Raw genomic sequence first — 26,080 nt, 5'->3', positions numbered from 1 at the left:
TGTGTGTGTGTGTGTGTGTGTGTGTGTGTGTGTGTGTGTAGTAAATTTTAGAAAATATTTCTCAGATAGGAGCTTAAAGGGAACAATAATAAACTATTTTCTTTATTTTAGTTAGAATAAGAAGATACAAGATGGCAGGTTACGAGCACGAAGTCCCGGAAAGTTGTAATATATTCACAAGGTTAAGAGGTTAGAACTGGAGGTCTCAATTTGAAAGTCACTGAAGCACATGGGTAGTAACTTAAAAATGTACAAATGGGTGGGATCCCCAGAGGTCTGAAACCGAAAGTGTTGGAAAGCAATTGATAATAGGAATTAAGGATGGGCTGTGTGGTGTGGGAGATGGGTGTGGGTGAAGGTATGTAGGGTGAAAAATAGGAAGGAGAAAAATAAAACTAATATTTATCAGCTGCTATGAGTCAGCACTGTTGTAACAGCTCTGTGAGGTTAATGTTAGCTGCCAGACAGACCTAATTTACAGAAAAAGGATGAAGACTTCAAGAGGTTATATCACGTGTCCTTGGTTACAAGAAGTGATAGAACTTAGCCTTGAACTCACATTTGCCAGGGCCCTTTCCACTGCTCTGCCCTAAGTTAGAGGGTTTCTTATGATGATCTTCACAGTCAGCAAGGCTCTCTCAGAGCCAGCCAAGCTCCTCCTCTGAGAAGCTGTGTCTTACATTTCCTCCTTTCCTTTCTTTCTCCTCATCCAGCCTTCCCTCCTCCCCTCCCACCCACCTTCTGTACAGTTTTTCCATTTTTCACTTCCAAGTTTCAGCAATATTGCCTTAATAATGTCTTTGTCTGAAATGTAGGTTAGTGGTAGAGCACTTGCCTTGCATACGTAGGACCTGGATTCAGTACCCAGCACTGAAAATAACCTTACATCTGAACAGTCCTGTGTATTCATAGCTAAGCCCCTAGAAGGGAGGATGTTGCAGACATAGAAAGTAAAGCAGCTGCTACTTTGGGGTAGTTAGCTGTGTGAAATGGTTCTCCACCCTCCTTTCCTTTTTACCCACTTTTCTCCCCTTCCAACCTTTCAGCTCTACAAATAGCTGCTGGATTGCCCTTCCTTCTTATTCTTTTATGTCTTTATTTGATGCCACTGGGAATTTATTCTCCCTGCATTATGAAGAAGGAGAATTTAGGGCCTAAGCCTAAATTCTTTGGACATAGAGGTGCACCCATGGTAGGTCTGATCATAATGAGCATGGATGAATGCAGGTATGTATGGGGTATGTGGGACAGAGAAGGAACCCTGGAGAGGAAAGGGGATCTTGACATGACAAGAATAAGGAGTTAACTGTGTACATTGCATTTGAACTCAGGTCATCTAGCTCCCATCAGCTTCTCTTCACTGTGCCCAGTGTTCGACTGGGTACAGTCAGCCTCTTTGAAAAGACAGCTCCAGGATTCAAGCTCTGCTTCTCAAAGCCCTTTCATCCCCAAGCTCTATGCCTGCCATGAAAGAAATGTTGGGAGGAGAGACTCCAAGGCACAAGGCTTGATGTTCCTTTCTTCCGTAGTTGGCACCAGAGAATACCATGATGTCCTTTGAGAAGGCCGTTGAACATGGTGCCTCTGGCCTGGAGACTGATGTGTACTTAAGGTAGGAGAATAGGGACTAGAGTGGAGGGCAAGAGGGGGTTTGTCTAGGGTCAGGGGAAAGGACCAGCTTGGCCCAAGGAGTAAAGAGAATAAGCCTTGAAGAAGTTCTTCTATGTTTATATAGCACATCTGTACATGCCACATATATGAAACACATCTCCCTTTCAAAATATTCCCTTTACCCCCATGGTCTTCACCATAGGCTCACAAACCATGTGTGAGTCAAATTTGTTTCCAGTATAAACCATGCTTGCACCCTAACCCCTGTGTACTACTCTAGGAACTCTCTTATTAACATTCCCTAGATATCTGCTATATTCTAGGCTGCCGTCTGAGTGTTCAGGAGATGAACTTGAGTGAGACATATGTACCTTCCCAGTGGGTGAAGGAGATGTGGCATAGTTACAGGTGACCACAGAGTAAGGCCATCTGTGATCAAAAGCCTTTCAGAGAGGAGTTAAGTCACGTGCAGAGGAGCCTCAGTGGAGGAGAGGGCTGCCTCCTAGTCTGTGAAAGAAATCATCTGGATATACTCAAAATTATGTTTGGGTTAGCCTTAAAGAAAAAGAGTTTGCTAAGCAGAGATAGGGGCATTCCAGACAAAGGCATCAACCTATTCAAAGGCATCTTAATGAGCAATAACAAATCATAGAGCTCCGTAAATGTTTAATGGGTAGCCAGGGTAGGTGGCAGAGACTAGATGACCTATTGTTTTATTGTTGTTGTTAATTTGTTTCTTTCTGTTTATTTTCTAAGTTTATTATATTATTGTTTGTTTGCTTGCTTATATATGTGTACATGTGTGCCATGTTGTGTGTATAGAGATGGGAGTATGGAGTTGGTTCTTTTCTTCCATCATGTGGGTCCCAGAGATCAAACTCAGGTTGTTACATTTGGTGACAGTTCCCATTGGCTACTGAGCCATCTCACCTGTATTTGGTTTTTATTTTGTTTGTTTTTTGTTTTGGGAAGCCAGATCTTATGTAGCTAGGATGGCCTTGAACTCACTATATAGCTGAGGATGATGTAAACTTCTGACTCTTCTGCTTCTACTTCCTGAGTGCTGGGACTACAGGTATATACCACCATGTCCATCTTGGTTTTTTTTTAAAAATAAATTTTAATTTCAGATTTTACAGTGATGGAGATAGGACTCAGGGCCTTATGCATGCCAGGAAAGCACTTTGCCACTAAACCATACCCCAGTCCATTGTTGTTTTTGGTTTTTATATGCTTTGGAAAGAATTATTAAAGTGTTGGATAGCAGTGTGAAGCAATGGTCCAAAGAAAAACAAAGGGATATTTGGATTAGAGCAGGTCCAGGAAACACACACACACACACACACACACACACACACACACACACACACACACTCACACACACGGGGGGGGGAGATAGATAGATAGATAGATAGATAGATAGATAGACAGACAGACAGATAGATAGAGAGAAGCATTGCTATATTCTATAGAATTTATGTATCTAGGCGTCTAGGAGGTAGAAAGGCTTTGTTTTACTGTGAATGTATTAGTGTATGTGCTGAGCACATAGACTACAGTCCTGTCACATGCATTCAGTGAGACAAACAGAAAAATGAGCACCTAGTTTAACAGAGGAGTAACCTGGGTTCGAAGAAGGGAAATGTAGCTCTGGTCATGAGGCTTAGAACATAAGTGGTAAGGTAGAGATTAACACTTGCTTGCCAGACCCCAAACCGGGATTTTTGGCATAATTCATTGAAACTGAGTATTTTAATGGAGTTCTTTGTGTCATTTCTGGAAGTACCCAATGGCCATGGGCTTAATATGGTAAAGGTTCTGGCTCAGTGAACCCTTAAAACATGGTCTTTATTCTCTGCTGTGATTTTGACTCTGATATAGATGATCCTTCCAACGTCTTATTGCTCTGCTTGCTGACATCTCTTCCCAAAGATTATCTCTTCCAAATGCCTCTACCGCTTTCATAGTCATCCCTAAAGCTTCTACTACCCCCGACTGCATGTCACCTGGGATCCACTTAGGACATGAAATCCACATCAGGAATTTTAACAGGGAAAATACAATATAAAGAACTGCTAGATACTGAAAGAGGATTCCAAAGAGTATTAGAACAGAATGCTTTACAGCATAATTTTAGGTTTTACATGAAAAAGCATAAAATAGGTTTTACAAAAAAACCTAGTATTTCCCTGTTAATATCTGATTTGTATAACTCGTGACTCCTCTTTCTTTTGGTTAGTTTGTCTAAGGACCTATTAGTTGTGTATATTTTTAAAACACCCAGATCTTAGAGTCATTGTTTTGTTTTTTTCTACTTTATTTATATCTTCCCTGGTTGTTATTTCTTCCTGTTTACTGGATTTGGGTTTGGTTTGCTCTTGTTTTACCAAACTCTTGAGTTGCATCATTGAGTGGTTTGTTTGTGCTCTTTTGATTTTTTAATGTAGGCCCTTGGAACTAAAAGCTTCCCTCATAGGAAATTTTGGTGTGTTGTATTTTCATTTTCGTTTATTTCAAGAAGTTTTTATTCCTTCTTGATTTGTTTTACCCACTCATCATTCATAGTGTGTTGTTTAATTTCTATGAGTTTGTGTAATTCTAGAGATTCTTTTGCTGTTGATTTCAAGCTTTATTACATTGTGGTCAGATAGGATACATGTAGTTATTTCAAATTTCCTGTATTTGTTGAGATTTGTTTTGTGTCCCAGCATGTGGTCTATTTTAGAGAAAGTTCTACAGGCAGCTGAGTAGGAGGTAGAGTGTTTGGTGTTTGGGTGGACTATTCTGTAGACATCTGTTAGGTCCATTTGATGTATGATGCCACTCAGTTCCTATGTTTCTCTGTTTATTTCTTGTCCTGATGACCAGTATGGTGGAGAAAGTAGTGTACTGAAGTCACCTACTGTTACTGACTTGGGGTTAATCTGAATCTTGAAGTCCAATAGAATGCTTTTAAAGAAATTGGATGTGCCAGGGTTTAGTGCATATATGCTTAGGATTATAATATTTTCTTGGTTAATTGTTCCCCTGACCAGAATGAAGTGTTCTTCTCTAATTCTTTGGATTTATTTTGGCTAAAAGTCTAGTTTGTCACAATTAGGGTAGTAATGCTCATTTCCTGGTTATCCCAACCCCAGTCTTTCACTCTAAGGTGATACCTATCCTTGAAAGCAAAAGAAGTTTCTTATAGACAACAAAAATATGGATTTTGTTTCTCATTCTGCATTCTGTTCATCTAACCTTTTATCTTTTGATTAGAGATTTAAGGCCACTAGTATTTAAAAGTTATTGTTGAAAAGTGTGTGTTGATAACTGTTTTGTTGCCATTTTGCTGTTTGTGTTCTAGTCCTGTTTCATATTTCAGTGATTACAACTTTATCTGTTGTCTTCCTGTAGTCTTTTGGCCCCACTCCTAGATGAAGATCCTCAGGCAATCAATGGCCATTGAGAGTGGGAGAATCATTTTACTCCAGGGACAGCCTCTTGATAGTTATTCTTCCCCTGGTCCTTAAACACATGTACATGTGAGCAACACCAAATAGACTCAGTATATTTATTTATATAAATATCAGTAATAATTATAGAAGAAGATGTCATGAATTCAAGAGAAAGTGCACATAAAAAGAATTAGAGAAGGGAGATAAAGTAGTGGAAATGATGTAAACATAGTACTCATGTATGAAATTCTAAAAAAATTAAATTAAAAGAATAAAAAGAAAAACCATTATAAGAGTGCAAAATATTGTTAAAAATAAATGAACCAGTTAGAAAATGAGCAAACGGCACATAGGTATTTCATACAGGAAGATATTCAGGTAACAAATTCATATGTGGAAAGATTTTCAAATTCATTAGACATGAGGAAAATACAGATGGTCCTAATATTGCTCCTCTATTGGAATGTCACAGGAAGTAGAGCAAGATGGCAGCTGAGTCAAATCCTCTAATGATAATCTTACCATAGACATACCCTTTTGGACAGCTATTTCTTTACAAGAGCTAAGAAAGCCAGGTAAGAGACCATACTACCTGGTTTTAGTAGAATAATAAGGAAGGATGATGCATTGAAGAAGCAGGAAGAAAAGAGTTGCCCCATCAGCCCTCCTTCAACTCCAAGAAGCATGGAGAGAGAAGAGAGAGGGAGCGATGGGAAGAGAAAATTCAAGGAAGGAATTAGACTTCAAATCTTGTATCAGGGGAATCCAATGCCAAAGTCCCATAAGCCCTGTCCCCAGGCCAGCACTCAGGACTGAGCCACTTGAACTGCGTTAACTGGCTAAAGGATTACCTCTCCCTAAGTTGAGTAACAGAGAAGAAAGCGAGATTCTACTTTCTGGGAGCAGAGCACAAACACTACCACAGGACTTTGCCTACTTTGGAGAAGACCTGTATCAGGTAGAAACTAAACCCCTACACAACCCAGATCTTAGATGGAGCCTCTAGGCATGCTTGAGCGTCAGGAAAGGGACATGAAAGTCAGTAGGACAGACTTGAGTTTTGGCTTAGACCATCATCAGCCTTGGGTTGGGCTTGTTCACTACCACTCAACACCCAGACTGTGCAGGTCCCTGTGGCTGTGAGACTCAAGTGCATCAGCCTTGGCAGCCAAGAGACTTCCTGTAATATCTATTCCCAAACCTTGGACGGCACAGGTATACCTAGGCTAGTACTCACAGATGGAGCTTTAGAATTTCCCTAGATCTGTACACCAGGGGGACAGATTTGTCTTTGGCTTGATTCACTAGCAGCTGTAATGTGGGCCTGCATACACCTCCGAAGCTTTGCAGGTCCTTATGGAAGACTCAGCTATGACTTAGGGTACACATCACTAGTGGCATGGCAGATGTAAAGGGTCCATCTGCAAGTACTAGGACAGAGATATCTGTACTATCAGAGGTGAGCCACCAAAGCTGGATCATAACTTGGGATGGTGTACATTAGCACTGTCCCAACCCCAAGTAAATTAGCACTTGCTCCTTGGGGAGCAAGACTATGCTGGGGAGAGGATGGGGCACTAAGCATAGGGCTTTGCCTTGGAGGTCAATCCTGGTGTATGAAACATAACACTGGGCAGAACCTAACAGCCCCTGTCCTCAGGCCTGCCTGTGGAAAGCCCCTAGAACAGTCCTGGTTTATTGGTCTTCTACCCAGTGTCACCTGTGGCTGATTGCAGCGTCTCTGGCCATGAGTTAGCAGTAGGCAGTCAACAACAGTGCGGGCCTCAGCTCCTGGCAGTCTTTCAGCTGCGAGTGTGACAGTATTGCAGTTTTGGTGATCCTACATAAGGATGGCACAGAAGCCTGGGGCTGGTCCCTCCACAGCGCTTCTATTCCGAGTGGGCAGAGTCCTGCAGTGTCTGAATATCTGCTGGTCACTGGGTGATGTTTGGGGACTAATTTAGCTCTATGCAGGGGTTTGGGAAGACAGACTAACTTTTTTAGCTACTTCTCTAGCTCATGTTGTGAACAAATTACCATCTGGGGATTTGGGCTTGGATCACCCTCTAGTGTTGAAATGGTGGTAGTCCTCTAGCAGTGATCCCAGCACACATGGTTGCAGAAACTACTATAGACTCAGGGAAAATGCATAGCCTACTTAGAATGTCTAGAAAAGCAAGCACAAAGCCGGAGTACAAAAACTGAAGCAAATACATCACATGTTAATAAGCATCAAGACATCCATGGAACTGTAACCTCCCCTGAAAGGTGAAATAAGGTACAAGGAGATGAACAGCCAGTAACTAGTATAGTCTTTGATGGTGAAGTTAAGGCATTTAAAAGTGAGCTTCAAAAGAAAACAGAATGATTCAGTACTCACAGAAACTTGACAGAGATGGAAGCATTTTTTAAAATAAAGCTTAGTTGAGTTGGAAAAAAAATACAGTGAGTCATATTAAAAATATAAAAGGTAGAAGAGACCAAATACAGAAAAGAAGTAGTAAACTCACAAAGAGGCTATTGAAAATATATAGTTAGAGGATACAAACTGATGAAAAATGTGAAGAATGCTTGTATAGCCTTAGAACATAATTAAAAGAGCAAATATTCACACTATTGGGTTTCAAGAGGGATTTAGTAATTCCAAAGGGTTATGAAACTTATCAGTGAGTCAGTGATCAAATCAAATCAAAACAAAACAAAAACTTCCAAATCCACAGGAGGAAACAAACATCCAGGAACAGGAAGGTCAAAGTTCACCAGTCATTCAACAAACTCTACCCCAAGGCATGCCATTATCAAACTCTCAAAAGTTAAAGGCAAAAAGAATATCTTCAAAGCAACAAGAGTTCCCAGTGTCCCTAGGACAGATTCATCCTTGTGGGCCTGGAGAGCAGCATGTGAGTTCTAAGTGCAAAAGGGGAAAGACTTACAGCCAAGGTGAATGAATGCACTAGTTACTTTTCTCATCAGTGAGACCCATACTTGGCCCAAACAGACAGGAAAAGGAAAGATTTGGTTTAGGGCTGGCTCACTGTTCCAGGGGATCCAGTCAATGATGGCAATGAGGACACAGTGGAGCTGGCTCCTTTATCCTGGGTCAGACAGCAGAAAGAAAGGGAATGCCAGCATGTGTCTGTGTGCCAGTTGGTAAAGTTTTGTAAACTTGATATAAACCTAGACCTATCTGAGAAGATGGAATCTTAATTGAGAAAATGATTCCAGAGGATTGACCTGGAGGCAAGTCTGTAGGGCATTTTCTTAACTATGATTGATTTGGGAGGGCCCAGCCCATCATGAGTGGTTCCATCCCTAGGCAGGTGGTCCTTGAGTACATAAAAAACCCAAACTGAACCAACTGGGAGAAGCAAATCAGCAAACAGTACTCCACCATGGTCATAAATGTAAATGGATTAATTGTCAGTTAAAAGACAGAATAACTGTACACTCCCCAACTCCAAGTTGTTTCTACCAAGAGCTCACTTTACCTCTGAGGACACACATAGATTGAAATCAGTGAGGAATGGAATAAGATATTCTATCCAAGTAGAATCTAGAAGAAATCAAAAGTACCCATACTCAGATCAGATACTATGGACTTTGAAATCAGAATCAGTAACTCAGCAAGGTAAAATAATTTTAAATATATGTATACCAATATCTCAATACTCAAATAATAAGACAAATGTTAATAGGCCTAAAGGTAGAGATAGACCCTAGTACCATAACAGTAAGAATTGTAGCCTGTATTATCAGCGATGGATGATCATCCAGAGAGTATCAATAAAGAAATGGCAGAGCCAGCTTGTGCCCCATGCCAAATGGAACCAACAGACAGCTATAGAACATGTCATCACACAGCTTCAGAACATAAACCTCAACGGCACATTCTCTGGGATAATCATATGATAAGCCATAAATCAAGTCTCAACACATTTTTAAAAATTGAAATTATATCAGCTTTTTTTTTCTAAATATCTTCCTTCCTGCCCTCCTTTCTTTTTTTCTTTTTTTTTAGCTGTCACATTTTTATTTTATTTTATTATTTAATTTAATTTTACATATCAGTCACGGATTCCCTTGTTCTCCCCACTCCTGCCCCCTCTTTCTTCCCCCCAGCCCACCCTCCATTCCCATCTCCTCCAGGGCAAAGACTCCCCTGAGGATTGAGTTCAATTGAGTTCAACCTGGTAGATTCAGTTCAGGCAGGTCCAGTTCCCTCCTCCCAGGCTGAGCCAAGTGTCCCTGTATAAGCCCCAGGTTTCAAACAGCCAACTCATGCACTGAGGACAGGTCCCGGTCCCACTGCCTGGATGCCTCCCAAACAGATCAAGCTAATCAACTGTCTCACTTATCCACAGGGCCTGATCCAGTTGGGGGCTCCTCAGCTATTGGTTCATAGTTCATGTGTTTCATTCATTTGGCTATTTGTCCCTGTGCTTTATCCAACCTTGGTCTCAACAATTCTCACTCATACAAACCCTCCCCTTTCTTGCCAATTGGACTCCTGGAGCTCCACCTGGGGCCTGGCCCTGGATCTCTGCATCCAGTTCCCTCAGTCATTGGATGGGGTTTCTAGCATGACAATTAGGGTGTTTGGCCATCCTATCACCAGAGTAGGTCAGTTCGGGCTGTCTCTCGACCATTACCAGTAGTCTATTGTGGGGGTATCTTTGTGGATTTCTGTGGGCCTCTCTAGCACTTTGCTTCTTCCTATTCTCATGTGGTCTTCATTTATCATGGTCTTTTATTCCTTGTTCTCCCTCTCTGTTCTTGATCCAGCTGGGATATCCCGCTCCCCTAAGCTCTCTTTCCCTCGACCCTTGCCCTTCATTACCCCCACTCATGTCCATGTTGTTCATGTAGATTTCATCCATTTCTCTGTCATTGGGTGATCCCTGTGTCTTTCTTGGGGTCCTGTTTTCTAGGTAGCCCCCCTGGAGTTGTGAGTAGCAGTCTAATCATCTTTGTTTTACATCTAGTATCCTATGAGTACATACCATGTTTGTCTTTCTGAGTCTGGGTTACCTCACTCAGGATGATTTTTTCTAGATCCTTCCATTTGCCTGCAAATCTCATGATGTCATTGTTTTTCTCTGCTGAGTAGTATTCCATTGTGTATATGTACCACATTTTATTTATCCATTCTTTAGTTGAAGGGCATCTAGGTTGTTTCCAGGTTCTGGCTATTACAAACAATGCTGATATAAACATAGCTGAGCAAGTGCCCTTGTGGTATGATTGAGTACTTGTGGTATGATTGTGGTATGATTCATTGGGTATATGCCCAAGAGTGGTATAGCTGGGTCTTGGGGGAGGTTGATTCCCAATTTTCTAAGAAAGCACCATATTGATATCCAAAGTGGTTGTACAAGCTTGCATTCCCACCAGCAGTGGAGGAGAGTTCCCGTAGCTCCACATCCTCTTTAGCATAAGGTGTCTTCAGTGTTTTTGATCTTAGCCATTCTGACAGGCGTAAGGTGGTATCTCAGAGTCGTTTTGATTTGCATTTCCCTGATAATTAGGGATGTTGAGCAATTCCTTAAATGTCTTTCAGCCATTTGAGTTTCCTCTGTTGAGAATTCTCTGTTTAGTTCTTTAGCCCATTTCTTAAGTGGACTGTTGGGCATTTTGATGTCTGATTTCTTGAGTTCTTTATATATTCTGGATATCAGTCCTCTGTCAGATATGGGGTTAGTGAAGACCTTTTCCCATTCTGTAGGCTGTTGCTTTGCCTTATTGACCATATCCTTTGTTCTACAAAAGCTTCTCGGTTTCAAGAGGTCCCATTCATTGATTGTTTCTCTCAGTGTCTGTGCTACTGGTGTTATATTTAGGAAGTGATCTCCTATGCCAATGCGTTCAAGACTACTTCCTACTTTCTCTTCTAGCAGGTTCAGAGTAGATGGATTTATGTTGAGGTCTTGGATCCACTTGGACCTAAGTTTTGTGCACAGTGACAGATATGGATCTATTTGCAGCCTTCTACATGTTGATATCCAGTTATGCCAGCACCATTTGTTGAAGATGCTTTCTTTTTTCCATTGTACAGTTTTGGCTTCTTTGTCAAAAATTATATGTTCATAGGTGTGCGGATTAATGTCAGCGTCTTCAATTCGATTCCATTGGTCCACATGTCGGTTTTTATGCCAGTACCAACCTGTTTTTATTACTGTAGCTCTATAGTAGAGCTTGAGGTCAGGGATCGTGATGCCTCCAGAGGTTGTTTTATTGTATGGGATTCTTTTAGCTATGCTGGGTTTTTTGTTTTTCCATATGAAGTTGAGTATTATTCTTTCCAGGTCTGTGAAGAATTGTGTTGGTATTTTGATGGAGATTGCATTGAATCTGTAGATTGCTTTTGGTAAGATTGCTGTTTTTACTATGTTAATCCTAGCTGTCGATGAGCATGGGAGATCTTTCCATTTTCTGACATCTTCAATTTCTTTTTTCAGGGACTTAAAGTTCTTGTCATATAGGTCCTTCACTTGCTTGGTTAGTGTTACCCCAAGGTATTTTATATCATTTGTGACTATTGTAAAGGGTGATGTATCTCTGATTTCCTTCTCAGCCTGTTTGTCAATTGTATATAGGAGGGCTACTGATTTTTTTTAGTTGATCTTGTATCCTGCTATGTTGCTGAAGGTGTTTATAAGCTGTATCAGTTCCTTAGTTGAATCTTTGGGGTCACTCAAGTATACTATCATGTCATCTGCAAATAGGGAAAGCTTGACTTCTTCCTTTCCAATTTGTATCCCTTAATCTCCTTATGTTGTCTTATTGCTCTGGCTAGAACTTCAAGTACTATATTGAATAAGTATGGGGAGAGCGGACAGCCTTGCCTCATTCCTGATTTTAGTGGAATCGCTTTGAGTTTCTCTCCATTTAATTTGATATTGGCTGTTGGCTTGCTGTAATTGCCTTTATTATGTTTAGGTATGTTCCCTGTATTCCTGATCACTCCAAGACCTTTATCATGAAGGGGTGTTGTATTTTGTCGAATACCTTTTCTGCATCTAGTGAGATGATCATATGGTTTTTTTCTTTTAGTTTGTTTATGTGGTGTATTGCATTGACGGACTTTTGTATGTTGAACCACCCTTGCATCCCTGGGATGAAGCCTACTTGATCATGGTGGATAATTGTTTTGATGTGTTCTTGGAGTCTGTTTGCCAGTATCTGCCCTTCTTTCTTCCACAAAATTGCAAAATATAAAATCAACATACAGAAATCTGTAACACTGGGCTGGGAATGTAGAACATGTTTTGCATTTGTGAGGTCCTAGGTCCAGTTCCTGGGACCACACTCAATCAGTAGCATTGCTATTTGCTAGTAGGTAGTTATAGTAGAAATCAAGAGGTGGGGCCTGGATGGGTGAAGTGTTTGTTGTGCAAACATGAAGACCCAAGTTCTAACCCCACATAAATGCTAGACATAGTAGCACACATCTGTAACCCCAGTGCTGGGAAGCAGAGATAGGAAGATCCTTAAAGGCTAGCCAGTCTAATGCCGGGCGGTGGTGGCACACACCTTTAGTCCCAGCACTCGGGAAGTAGAACCAGGGGGATCTCTGTGAGTTCAAGGCCAGCCTGGTCTACAGAGTGAGTTCCAGGACAGGCACCAAAACTACACAGAGAAACCCTGTCTTGAAAAACCAACAACAACAACAACAAAAACCCAACAACAACAAGGGTTGGGGATTTAGCTCAGTGGTAGAGCACTAGGCCCTGGGTTTGGTCCTCAGCTGGGGTGGGGGGAGGGATGGGTTCATGAGAGACCCTTCTTCAAAGAGTAAGGTGGAAAGAGATAGAGGAAGATATCTGATGTCAACCTCTGCCCTCCACATATGAATACATGGGATAGTTTATTTGCACATACACATACAAAAAATTAAAATAAAAAATGAAATCAAGAGCTGGGCATAGTAATACATACTTAAAATCCCAACCTTGAAAGGGAGAGGTAGGAGATTCATGAGTTCAAGGCCACCTTGCACTACATAGTAAGACCCTTTCTTAAGCAAACAGAATCAAGAAAACATTACCATTCATATTAGCTGTAAAGCAATAAAACACTTGGGAATAAGTTTAAAGAGGTAAAAGATCAGCCAGGTGGTGGTGGCAAATGCCTTTAATCCCAGCACTCAGGAGCCAGAGCCAGGCTGATTTCTGTGAGTTTGAGGCCAGCCTGGGTTACAGAGTGAGTTCCAGGAAAGGCGCAAAGCTACACAGAGAAACCTTGTCTAAAAAAAAAAAAAAGGTAAAAGATCTCTGTCCTCCCTTCAACCCTGTAAAACACTGGTGAAGAAATGGAAAAGACACACAAAGCAAACACATTCTAGATTTCTGGAATGAGAGACTCAGTGCTATTTAAATGTCCGTAGTACTCAAAGGACTCTGGATTTATGTAATCCTTCTCAATCTACCAACGACACTTCATAGACCTAGAAAACGGAGTTTTAAAACTTGTATGAGACTACACACATACACACACACACACACACACACAAAAAAACCCTTAAACAACAATTTAGAGCAAAAAGAACAAAGTAGAAGGATTACACTATCCAACTTCAAAATCTGTTACCAAGCTATGGTAATCAAAATAACGTGGATAACAAATTGTGGTCGTACATGTCTTTAATCCCAGAACTCATGAGACAGAGGCAGAAGGATCTCTGAGTTTGAGGCCATCCTAATCTACATAGCAAGCTCCATAACAGCCAGGACTACATAGAGAGATCTTGTCTCAAAAACAAAACAGAAAACAAACAAACAAAAATAAGCAAACAAAAACCCAAACAAACAAAACAAAAATACAGTACTGGCATAAAAACATCCACAGAACAGTGGACCATAATATATTCTATACCCATATATCTATAGTTATCTGGTTTTCAGCAAAGGTTCTAAAAACACAGTGAAGAAAGGAAACTTTTCCAACAAATAATGCCAAGAAAATTGAATAGCTACATGCAGAAGAAAAAAATAATGCCTGTATCTCACCAGTTAGAAAAACCAACTCAAAATAGATTAAAGACCTATTTATGCATCCGAATCAGTGCCCTTAACCTTGTGCTCATCCAGAGGGCTGTGACCAAAGGGCAGACATATGAGGAGGAGTAAGAATGCTAGGCCCTCACACGTGGCCAAAAAAGAGGACAGCTTCCAACTGCTGTAGGAAACAGGTTGGTGGTAAAGGAGATAAAAATATGTCCACCAAGAAACCACAGATGAATGTCCACAGCAGTATGATTCACAACTGCCCAAAGGTAGAAATGGCACAAGCATCTGAATGGATGAATGGATCCAAACATTCAGCAGTGAAAAAGGAAGGAGCCTCTGACACATGCTGCAGTGTGATTGACTTTGAGGACATTATACTCAGTGGAAGAACCAGATGCAAAATGTGGTAGTTTGGTAGGAAATGTCAGAAGCTGGTAAGCCCAAAGATCAGATGTAAGAATGACAGTTTATGCAGAGCTGGGGTGGGTGACATATAGTTTACAGATAATAAGACATATTATACTCTTTAAAAATTGTAATTGGAAACCATGGAAGAAAACTTAGGGGAAAGTGTTTCAGGACATCAGAATTGGAAAAAATGTTTTAGACAAGATCTCCAAAGTGTAGAAAACAAAAATAAAAACAAATTGTATGTAAAACTGAAACCCTTCACACAGCAAAGGAAACAATCATTGGAGTGAAGAGATGACCTACAGAATGGCAGAAGATACTTGCAAATTATGCATCTGACAAGGGGTTTAATGTTCAGAATATATAAGGAGCACAAATAGTTCAATAGTGAGCTGGCAAGATGGCTCATCAGGAAAAGGAAGAGTAAAGCTGACTGCTTGATTTTGAGTCCTAGAAGCCACAATGGAAGGAGAGAACTGACTCTCAAAAGTTGTCCTCTGACCTCCATACTAGCACCTTAGCTCACATGCATCTTTTCTGTGCGTGTGTTGCAAGACCCAGCCTCAAAAACAAATAAGCAATTTCTTAAAACTGATTATCTGTTATCATACGCTAATCATATTTCCACCACTGTGACAAATACATATGGTAAATTAGTAAGGAAGACCCTTTCATCCTGCTCATGCTTTGAGCAGTGTCAGCCCACAGTTCTTTAGTCCTCTTACCTTTGGACTCGTGGCAGGGAGCACATGGGGGCAATAGCTGCTTGCCTTGTGGCAGGGGACAAGAGAGAAGAGGAACTGGGGTTCTGATAACACCTTCAAGGCCACACTTTCAGTGTCCTACTTCCTGAAGGTTCCACTGTCTCCCAGTAAAACAGTTACTGGTATACCCAGTAACACAGTGGTCCTGCTTCTGAGCCCAAGTTCTTGCTTACATTAAGGGAAAATGTATTCATTTACAGTTTCCCCACAACTGGGCTGAGAGCTGTTCTCATCCAGACTTTACCTTTTACATTACATCATTAATTGTATATACATATGGGCAATCATGTGATGTTCATATAAAATATATACAACTATAATATTTAAATCAAGTTAAGGATATTTATTGCAAAATTTTATTTCTTTATAGTGAAAATGTTCAGAGGTCTACAGAGCAAGTTCCAGGACAACCAGGACTACACAGGAAGAGCAAAAACAAAACAACAACAACAACAACAAACTCCAAGAGCCATGAAATATACTAATACAGACTTAGCTCTGAGTCCCAGTTACTGGAGCTGAAAGTTAAACCATTCTCCTGGCTTTGGGGGCCAGAGCTTCTGGGTTCTATGCTTCGTTCTATTGCTACATCTTCAAATTTACTGCTCTTTGAATGGCCTGTTTTACATTTGTATGTGGTAGTAGTAGAAGTGTTCACCTGTGTGGGCATATGTGGAGAGCAGAAGTTGATGTTGGCATGTCTTCCTCTATCACTTTCTACAGTCCTGACTCATACCAAATCTCTTGCTGAACCTGGATTTCATTGTCTAGATTAGATTGGATGGCCAGAGAGCCCTCAGGATCTACCTGTCTCCACTTTCTGGTGCTAGAGTTACAAATTGTGCTGTGATGGGGTTTTATGTGGGTGCTAGGGATCTTAACTTAGGTTCTCATGTTTGCACAGCAAGTACTTTACCAACTAAGGCACTCGCCAGCCTCAGTTGTAAACTTTATCCAGAATTTTCATTTCAGTTTTTATAGTTTTTGTTTTCATCAAATTTCCATTTCTTCCTTATATTACACATACACACACACACACACACACACACACACACACACACACACAAATATGCTGTTGCCTATAGGCAAGGTTGGCCTTAAACTTGACATCTCCTGCTTCAACTTCCTGATTGTTATCCACCAGATAACAATATCTACATACGTGTTTTATATTCATGTTTCTTTTGCATGCTATTTTCAGAATTTATAATGTTACTCTATATTATTTAACACCCTTGTCTAATCCTATCACCTTTATTTTTGTATTTGCCTCTGTCAAAAGATCTCACTGGCATATATTCACATTTTCTTGCATCTTTGTATCTCTAGTAAGTTTTTAAATATATGCTAGACATTGTAATTTTATGCAGATGGGGGCCATGTTTTATTGTATTGCTTTGAAGAATATTGGACTTTTTTAGCAGGTAGATGAACTATTTCTAACTAGTTTGATCCTTTTGAGGCTGTCATAAGCTCTCTTATGGAGGTACTTCAGTGGATGTACATTGCTCTAGTTCTACATCATCTTCATTTCTAAGGTGTGGCCTTCTAGAGTCTCTAAAGAATACCCATGCAATTATTGAGGTCTCTCCTCTCTTGCTGAATGGAATTGACTAAGTCACACCTCACGTGAGTTCTGTAATTTGGGAGATTCTGATAATTTTTCTTTTCTTGAAAGTTTTTTTGTGTAGTCGGAAGTTTTTCTGTGTCTTGCCTGGTCCCACAGCCACTCGGACCCAAGTAAACACACAGAGGCTTATATTACTTACAAACTGTCTGGCCTAATGGCTCAGGCTTCTTGCTAGATAGCTCTTACAACTTAACTGAGCCCATTTCTATTAATCTATGTTTTACCACATGGCTTCACAGCTTACCAGTACTTTCACATCTTGCTTCTCCTGGCAGTGACTGGCACTGTCTCCCCTGACTCCACCCTTCTTTGTCTTGTCTTCAGTTTGAATGTACTGCCTAACTTTGTCCTGCCCTGCCATAGGCTCTTGCAGCTTTATTTATCAACCAGTCAGAGTAACACATATTCACAGCATACAGAAAGACATCCCACAACATTTTTGCTTAAATTTTTTCTATTACATTTATTTACTTGTGTATTTATATATACATAGCACATGTGTGGAGCCCAGAGGACAACTAATGGGAATCGTTTTTTTTTCCTTCCACCAAGTGGGTTGTGGCGATTGAACTCAGGTTGTCAGGCTAGGCAGTAAATGACTTTACCACTGAGCTGTGTCACCAGCTCAAAAGTTGTTCTTGCTAAGCTCCATAGAGTTTCATGTGTGTAGATTGACACTTAGTCATGGACTCGAGCTCTCTGTATGCATTGCCCAGGAACTGATTTGCTTTGTTTTTTGCATAGCTCAATCCTCCATGGGACTCTATTTGACAAATTGAAAGTTTCTTTATCTATTCTGATCTCTTTCTCCCCATTGCAGCAAGACAGTTAGGCCTTTGGGCTCTCCCTTCTTGTACAAAACTCTACTACTCACTTACAGGAAGGAAGCCCGTGTAATGGTATAGATTCATTAATTTCCCTCCATTTCTCAGAGGTATAAGACTATAATCCCAGATGTTCTTTAGTTATGTACTCCCTTTATTTTGTTCAGTGTTATAGTTAGAACAAGTTAAATAGCCCTGATTACCTTATGACCATTGTAGATATTCTCTTGATGCTTATTTTAGTGAGAAAGGAAGAGAGAGTCATAAAGTGAAGGCGTCTACAAAGCAACCAGGAAGTAGAGGAGTCAGGAATTTGTTTTATGATAATATCCAATATAGAGTGTATAGAGAAGCAGGTGCCATCCTGGGGAAAAGTTCAGAAAAACTCAAGAAGTCTGGGGAAGCATGTGTAATGGCCCTAGGTACTCTGCCTTATACCCATTCCCATTTACCTTATTCTTAGGCCATTACTGTACCTTCTGCTTTCCTGGTATCAGGAATCTTCTAAATAAGGAAGCTACTCTTTCAGCACCACTGATATAAATACATATATATGAAAGATTCATTTGGGGCAAAAAATGCTGACATCTGCATAAATGACGGGCACTTAGCCCTTTGCTGAGATGTGGGAGAGTATGAGAAGGCCTTGAAAGGCCTGCAGCCCTGAAGGGCTTTGGGGTATCATTTCTGCCATGGTGGCTAGATTCATCCTCTGTACCTCTTCTCCTCTGTCCCCTTCTGTCTGCAGTTGGGATGAGGTGCCTTTCCTCATGCATGACTATGACCTGAGTAGAACAACTAATATCAGAGAGGTCCAACCATCATCTGCTTATAATCACACTGCCAACTTCAACTGGACATTCCTGTCAACTCTGAATGCTGGCAAATGGTTCATAAAGGTAGGACTCACATCCTCTGGTTCTGTGAACTTGTGTTTAAGCCCTTCTCTGTTCAGGTTCATGTGCTGCTCCTGGAGATAAAGGTGAAGGATGAAGGCATATAAGAGCATACATTGTCCCTCCTAGTTTAGGAGCAGGGCTCAGACCACTCTGTCGGCATTTACTAGAATGTTGTCAGCATTTACTAGAAAGGCTGATGATAAACTTGTAAATTCCACCTTTATTGTTTAATTTATTTTATCCAAGCATTTCATAGTCTTTAATAGTGTGTTTGCAGTGCACATAGCATTTCCCTAGCTATTTTGAAAATCTCACAGTCTTCATGAAGCAGACTAGGAAACATTTATTCCTCAATTCTTGCTATTCAACAAATATGTGTTAAGTACCTACTGAGTACAAGACACATGGAATATAATGATGAGTAACCCAACTGGAGTATAAGAAATATACTGACAGCCCAAAGGAAACTGTGTGATAAGCGCCAACTAGAGTAAATCTCTTGTTGTTTCAGAAGCATGTAAGAGCAACTTCTGACTTAGTCTAAATAATGAGGATGGGAGATTCTGGAAGAAGACGGGCTAATTAAGGGAATAGTAAAATATAAAGCATATATTAGATATGATATAATTTTGAGTCACCTTTTTCTTGAGGAAGTTGGAGAATGCATATTTTACATTAAGGTACTATTTGTGCTACAGGGAGATTGTTACCAATGGGAACCATAGGTGATGATAGTGATGTATTTCAGAGATACATTACACTAAAGCCAATGTGTGTATAAGGAGGCAGGAAGAAGGATGAAGGAAAGAATAGGAAAATAAGGGCAAGGGAGGGAATAGTTGTGAGAAGAATCAAAGTTGTGCAGAAGGAAGATTTGGTGATGCTGAAATAACAAGTTAGAGTGAGTATAATTCCCCTTTGATGACTTAAAAGAGGTAAAGAGCTTGATGAAAGTTCAAGACTACTGTCTCAAGATAAAGAAAGTAACTTATATTTTCCAGCTTGTCTTATGACTGGGGAAAACTCATGAAGCCTATATTCTACTCAAATGGATATAGACATCAGAGGCTTTGATTTTGAAAATAACCACCTTACTAGGATAAACAGCAAATACTCATTCTAAGGGCTGCCTGATCATGCTTCATGTAAAAAACAGTGAAGACTCATGTAAAGATGGACTTATCTTTACAGACTCCAGATTCACACACTAACTGCTATTAATGTAAGAGATAGCTGGAAGTAGATTTGTAACAACCATGTCTCCTCAGAATGTTTGTCCCTGTAGGAGGGTGTAACCTGTGCTATTTCCTTATATGAAGAGAATGAGATAACCCAGGTGTGGTGGAGCATACCATTAATCCCAACTCTTGGGAGGGAGAGGCTGGGGGATCTCTGTAAGCCAGGGATACAGGGTGAGACCTTGTGTCAAGTCTCAATCATAATAGTAATGATGAAATTATTACAAGTTTCTGTATGTATGTAGGCTATGTGATTCTTAAATACATGAGTACACAACACTTGAAATGCTCTATTAGCATGCACATTGGGTTTGTGTGTCATAATTAATGTTTTTATCAATTCTTTTTTACATTTCATTTATTGTGTATGTGTGTGGAGATCAGAGGACAACTTGCAGGAGCTGGTTCTCTTCTACCATGTAGGTCTCAGAAGTCAGACTCAGGTCATGAGGCCGGATGGTAGGGGCCTTTTGTTCTAGGTGCCTTTACAAGTTGAGCCACCTTGCTGACCTGGTTAATGTTTTAACAACGCACCTTCTATGTGAAAAGGCTCTTATATATCGGATGCATACAACACTGCGCCTAAGAGTCTTATTCGGGCTTGTAGGATTAAGCATAGACCTAAAAATGAGCCAAAGTTTCATCAAACTGAGATGTTTGATGGAACTGTAGAGTTCATGAGTTGAGTGGGTGGTATTTTAATTAATGGGTAAGTTTTCTGGGTTGTTCTTATTGGAACTTTATGGTCCTTATTACCAAAAGTTAACCATAACTATTTTCCTTGGTTTGATACCATCTGGGCCTGGAGTTTTCTGGAAGTTTAAGTTGTGTGTGTGTGTGTGTGTGTGTGTGTGTGTGTGTGTGTGTGTGTATGTATTTGCACATGTAGAGGACAGAAGAGAATGTCAGGTGTCCTTCTCAGTCACTGTCTGCCCTATTCCCTTGAGATAAAGTCTCTCACTGAACCTAGAGCATGCCAATTTTGTCTATAACCCCAGGACTCTGGAAGCTGAAGGAAGAGATGGAGATGGGGTGCAGACCAAGATCCTGTCTCAATTTTTAAAAAAAAAAAAAATTAACGAAAATGGGTATCTCAGAGGTAGAGTGATTGTTTACCACGTGAAAGGCCCTGGATTCAATGCCTGAAATAAAACAAAAACTGAAACCAAAACAAAAAAGAAAGAAAGAGAATATGTATTCTGTAACTATTGGGTAGAATATTATATAAATGTCATTAGAGGCCAGGTGGTGGTGGTGATGGCACACACCTTTAATTCCAGCACTCAGGAGGCAGAGGCAGGTGGATCTCTGTGTGCTCAAGACCAGTCTGATCAACAGAGTGAGTTCCAGGACAGCCAGAAAAACCCTGTCTTGATAAAACAAAACAAAACAAAACAAAAAATGTCACTAGATCCAGTTTAGTACAGTGATTAAACTGTCTCTGTTTTATGGATGTCCTATCTGTTCATTCTCAGTTACTGACTAAGGCATGGTGAAGTCTTCAACTGTAATTGTTGGTTTATTTTTCTTTTCAGACCTGTTAGGTTTTACATCATTTGAAACTCTGTTGTTAAGAGCATACACATCTAAGATAGTTATTTCTTCTCAAAGATGTGCATGCCCTAATTCTTGGAATTTATTAATGTGTTACCCAGCGTGGTAAAAGGCTTCTGCACCTGTAACTGAGGTTATGGGCCTTCAGGGGAGAAGATTGCACTGATTTTCCAGATGAACCCTATCTGGTCAGGCTAGTACTTAAAGAAGGCTTTCTTAGATGTGACCAGAAAGATTTTACCAATGGAGAGAGAGAGATGAGAGGTGTGAAGTGTGACATGGATTCACCATCAACCACAAGCTTTGAAGATAGAAGAAAGAGCCTCTGAACCAAGGAATACAGATGACCGCTAAAGGACGGAAAAGGCCCTCAACTTACAGAAGTTCCCCAAACCACAGGGAACTAAATTCTGCCAATAATGTGACTGAACATGGATGTTCTCTAGAGACTCTGGAATGGTGTGGAACTTGGTTGACACCTTGATTTAAGGCACATGAGATCCATAAAGAACTTCTGATCTATAAAACAAACAAGAAACAACAGAAAAATGATCTGTGTTCTTTTAAGGCACTAAGTTTGTGGTAGTTTGTTATAGTAGTAATACAAACTTGGTCATGGTCGGGTATGGCAGTGCATGCTCTAGTCCCAGCACTCAAGAGGTGGAGGAAAGAAGATCACCAGTGTAAGGCCAGCCTGAGCTACAGTGAGCCCCAGTGAGCTGGAGCAATACCCTGTCTCAAGAGTGAACTAATCATGATACAGCTTTCTCCATCCATCACAGTGATATATGGACCCAGACAGAAAACACCTCAACTAAATAAAAGCTCCTCAATTCTACAAATACTGGGTCAATGTGAAAACTCCTTTTTTTTTTTTTTTATCTTCTTGAGATAGGGTCTCTTTATATAGTCCTGGCTGTCCTCAAACTCACAGAGATCTGCCTGCCTCTGTCTCCTGAGTGCTGGGATTAAAGGTGTGCGCCACCATGCCTGGCACGAATACTCTTTCAATGTAATTTACCATGGTAATAATCTAAATAAAAACCATGTGACCACTTAAATGTGTGTATCAAAGCATTCAATAAAATTCCATTTGTGAAAAAAATGCTTTTTGTCAGCTAAAAGGTTAATAATAACAATAGGTTTGTGTTGTAGAATATTGCTTTAACTGGGCAAAGATGTGTTACATTTGTTTGTGCTGTGGAATATTACTTTAACTGTGTAAAGATGTGTTACATTTGTTTGTGCTGCATTGTTTAACTGGGCAAAGATGTGTTACATTTGTTTCACCTTGCCTGCCCAGGGTACCTGATTGCTAATAAAGGGCTAAATGGCCAATAGCTGGGCAGAGAAAGGATAGGCGAGGCTGGTGGGCAGAGAGAATAAACAGGAGAGAGTGTGTGTTGATGTATGAGCACATGTGTGTATACATATGGCAGCTAGAGATTGTGTTTGGATTATCTTCCCAAAGCAGTCTCTGCTTTATCTGAGACAAGGTTTCTCAATGAACCTGGAACTGGCCAGTGAGCCCCAGGAACGCTCCTGTCAATGCCTCCTCCGCACTAGGATTGAAAGTGTGCATTGCTACACCTGGCTCTTTATAGAGGTCTGGGGATCAGAACTCAGAATCTCATGCACCTTATTGACTAGGCCATCCCCCCAGTTCCTATGATGAAAACCTATTAATGAACTAGGAGTAGAAGATAAAGAACTTCAAAAAACCTTCAACCAACACCATCTCCCCATTGTGAGTAGATGAACAATGGCCTCCAAATGGGGATTAAGCAAAAGTGTCCCTCTTCACCGCTCTCATTGGCAGCACACTGGAAATCCTGTACAGTGTATTTGATAAATAAAAAGAACTGAAAGGCAAACAGACTAGTGGATTCTGAAGAGAAGAAAACAAACTGTCTATTCACATACAACCTCATTCCTATATAGAGTTCCAAAATAATACATTTAGAAAGTTCCTAGGACTAATAATTTTACTAAGGCCATGGGATGTAAAATCTATAGGCAAGCATCATTTGTACTGCTATAATCCTGTAATGAAGAATTGGAATTTCAAATTAATAAAATAGGAGTATACTGGCACTAAAAACAATTATTTGTGTATAAATATAAAAAAGTCACATGTGCATGTGATTTGTATATGGAAAAGTACAAAAGAAAGAATCTAAAGATGTAAACCACTGGAGAGACACATTCTGTTCATTTATCTAAAGACTCAGTGTTACCAGTTTGATTGATAGCCGCAGTATAATCCCAATTTCAAAAGCCAAGCAAACCTGTACCAGGCTTTTTCTTTTAGGCCACCAATCAGCTCCCAAATCATAAGAGGGAGACTTCTTATTAGTTATGAATGCTTGGCCTAGCTTAGGCTAGTTTCTGGCTAGTTCTTTTAACTTAACCTGTTTCTCTTTGTCTACCTTTTGCCTCTGGTAATTTTACTTTTTTTCCCCTTCTGTATATCTTCACTGCTTCTGATGTCTGGCTGGCTGGTGGCTGCCTGGCTTCTGTCCCTGTCTTTCTCCCTCATTCTCTTCTCCTTTTCTTTTTTCTCTTATCTGCTACACTGCTTTCACTAGTCTCTCTTCTGTCTCCCACCTAGCCTCTGAGCCTATCCGGTTCTCAGCTAATCTGCTCAGCCTGTCTCACAGCTATTAGGCCAGTTCTGTTCACCCTTTATTTTTTTTTCTACCACATCTATTGTGCTTTCTGATTAGCGTTCACCATGCTTGGCTATCCTGTGGCTTAACTACAGGATAGAAACATTTTTGATTAAATGTATAACACCATCTAGTCTGTTGCCACAGTTTTTTAAAAACACAATATGGCCAGCACAATACACAATGTATTTCTACACATCTTTACAACAGTTTGTAAAATGTCAATATTCGCACAGTCACAAACACATATATACAGTACAAATGTAACACATCTTTGCCCAGTTAAAGCAATATTCTACAACACAAACCTATTGTTATTATTAACCTTTTAGCTGACAAAAATCGTGTATTAAAAATGAGCTGGGGAGATAGCTCAGTCTGTAAAGTTCTTGGGGTGCAAGCGTGGGAACCTGAATTTGTACATCCAGCATCATGTAAAAAGCCAGATGTGAGGGTGACTATCTCTGCAGTCCCAGCACTGGGGAGGCAGAGACAAGAGGATCCCTGAGGCTTGTTGTTCAGTCAGTATAGCATACTCCAGGGTCCATGAGAGATCCTGCCGCAAAAAATAAGGTGGAGAGAGATTTGAGGAAGATGTTCAGCATCAACCTCTGGTCTCCACATGCACCCATCTCCCCCCTCATCCCCCCCCCATGAATAATATTCTCATCCACACATGCACCTATACCTGCACACATGTCCACACACCTAAACATATCACACATACACTAAAAATAATAAAAACGGATTTTGTATACTTATGGTGTATAACAGTCAGTTTTTGTTTGTTTGCTTGCTTGCTTGCTTTTGCAGTGCTGAAGATCAAAGCTAGGGCCTTCTGTATGCTAGACATGTGCTCTACCACCGAGCTTCATGTCCAGTCCCAACAGGCTGCTTTGAAATAATGTCTGCATATGTAATGGATAGATCAAACTAATTAACCTAAGTTTTACTACACATAATATTTTTGTGTATGATGAGAATGATTAAATTGTGCTCTAGCATTATTATTTCAAGAATTAGTAAGTTTTTAAGCTATAGTCAGCACATAGTAAAGCAAAGTTCTTGAAATTATTAATGTCTTGATGAAAATTTGTATGCTTTGACTAACATCTCCCTATCATTCTACTACCACCACCAATTTTATAGTAATCACTATTTTATTTTCTGTCCTTATTAGCAAAACCTGCTTAGATTCCACACATAAATGAAACTAGCATTTCACTTAGCATGATGTCCTGCAAGATGATCCATGTTATCTCAGATGACATAATTTCTTCACCTTTTAAGACTAAATAGTATTCCAGCCATTGTTGAGTACAGATTGATTTCATGTTTGTCTATCACGTATAATGCTCCTAATAACATGGGGATATAAATATCTTTACCTTTCTTGGTTATATCCTATTTGTCCTTGGATGTTCTGTTCTGATAGGCTTCAGTCTTTGGTGCCTTTTGGTTTTGGTGCCTCTTGATTGTGGAAGTTTATCTCATTCAACCTTCAACTTCATAGATTCTTTTTCAGTATATCTAGTCTACTAATAATCCTGTAAGATACATGCTTAATCTTCAAAATAATCCTAAGGGCTGGTTGGGGTATCACAAATCTATAATCCCAGCAGTCAGCAGGATTATAAATTTAAAGCCAGTCTAAACTACATAGCAAGATCTTGGCTCAAAAAAAAAAAAATCCTAAGAAACACATCGATTACTACGTTGCTTTCCTGTTTTACAATTTGGGCTACTAAAACTAAGAATATTGAACAAGGATAGTATCGATGTTAACTTGACAAGATCTACAATTACCTAAGAGATAAACATCCTGACAAGGTTATGAAGAATCATCTAGATTAGGTTAGCCTATGGGCATGCCTGTAAGGGATTATCTAGATTAGGTTAATTGAGTTGGAAAGAACTACATTAACTATGGGGAGCACCATTCCCTGGGCTAGGAGAAAGCTAGCTGCGCACTGGCATTCCTTGCTCTCTGCTTGCTGACTGCAGACACAATGTGACAAGCTGCCTCAGGCTCCTGCTG

At 40.2% G+C, this 26,080-nt stretch overlaps 1 protein-coding gene across 2 annotated transcripts in view; it reads left to right on the top strand.

Annotated features, from left to right (window-relative positions):
* The window catches only part of Gdpd4 (glycerophosphodiester phosphodiesterase domain containing 4), an 83,296-nt gene that overhangs the window by 31,266 nt on the left and 25,950 nt on the right, over window positions 1-26,080 (top strand). For both annotated transcript variants that reach the window (XM_037197320.1, XM_037197318.1), the window contains exons 8-11: window positions 112-189; window positions 1,047-1,192; window positions 1,530-1,612; window positions 18,431-18,581. In XM_037197320.1, the coding sequence (XP_037053215.1) occupies window positions 112-189; window positions 1,047-1,192; window positions 1,530-1,612; window positions 18,431-18,581 (458 nt within the window). The remainder of the gene's footprint in view (window positions 1-111; window positions 190-1,046; window positions 1,193-1,529; window positions 1,613-18,430; window positions 18,582-26,080) is intronic.

Source organism: Peromyscus leucopus, chromosome 1 (genome assembly GCF_004664715.2).
Source record: "Peromyscus leucopus breed LL Stock chromosome 1, UCI_PerLeu_2.1, whole genome shotgun sequence".
NCBI classification, from domain to species: domain Eukaryota; kingdom Metazoa; phylum Chordata; class Mammalia; order Rodentia; family Cricetidae; genus Peromyscus; species Peromyscus leucopus.
This window is presented reverse-complemented; position numbering and strand designations above follow the sequence as displayed.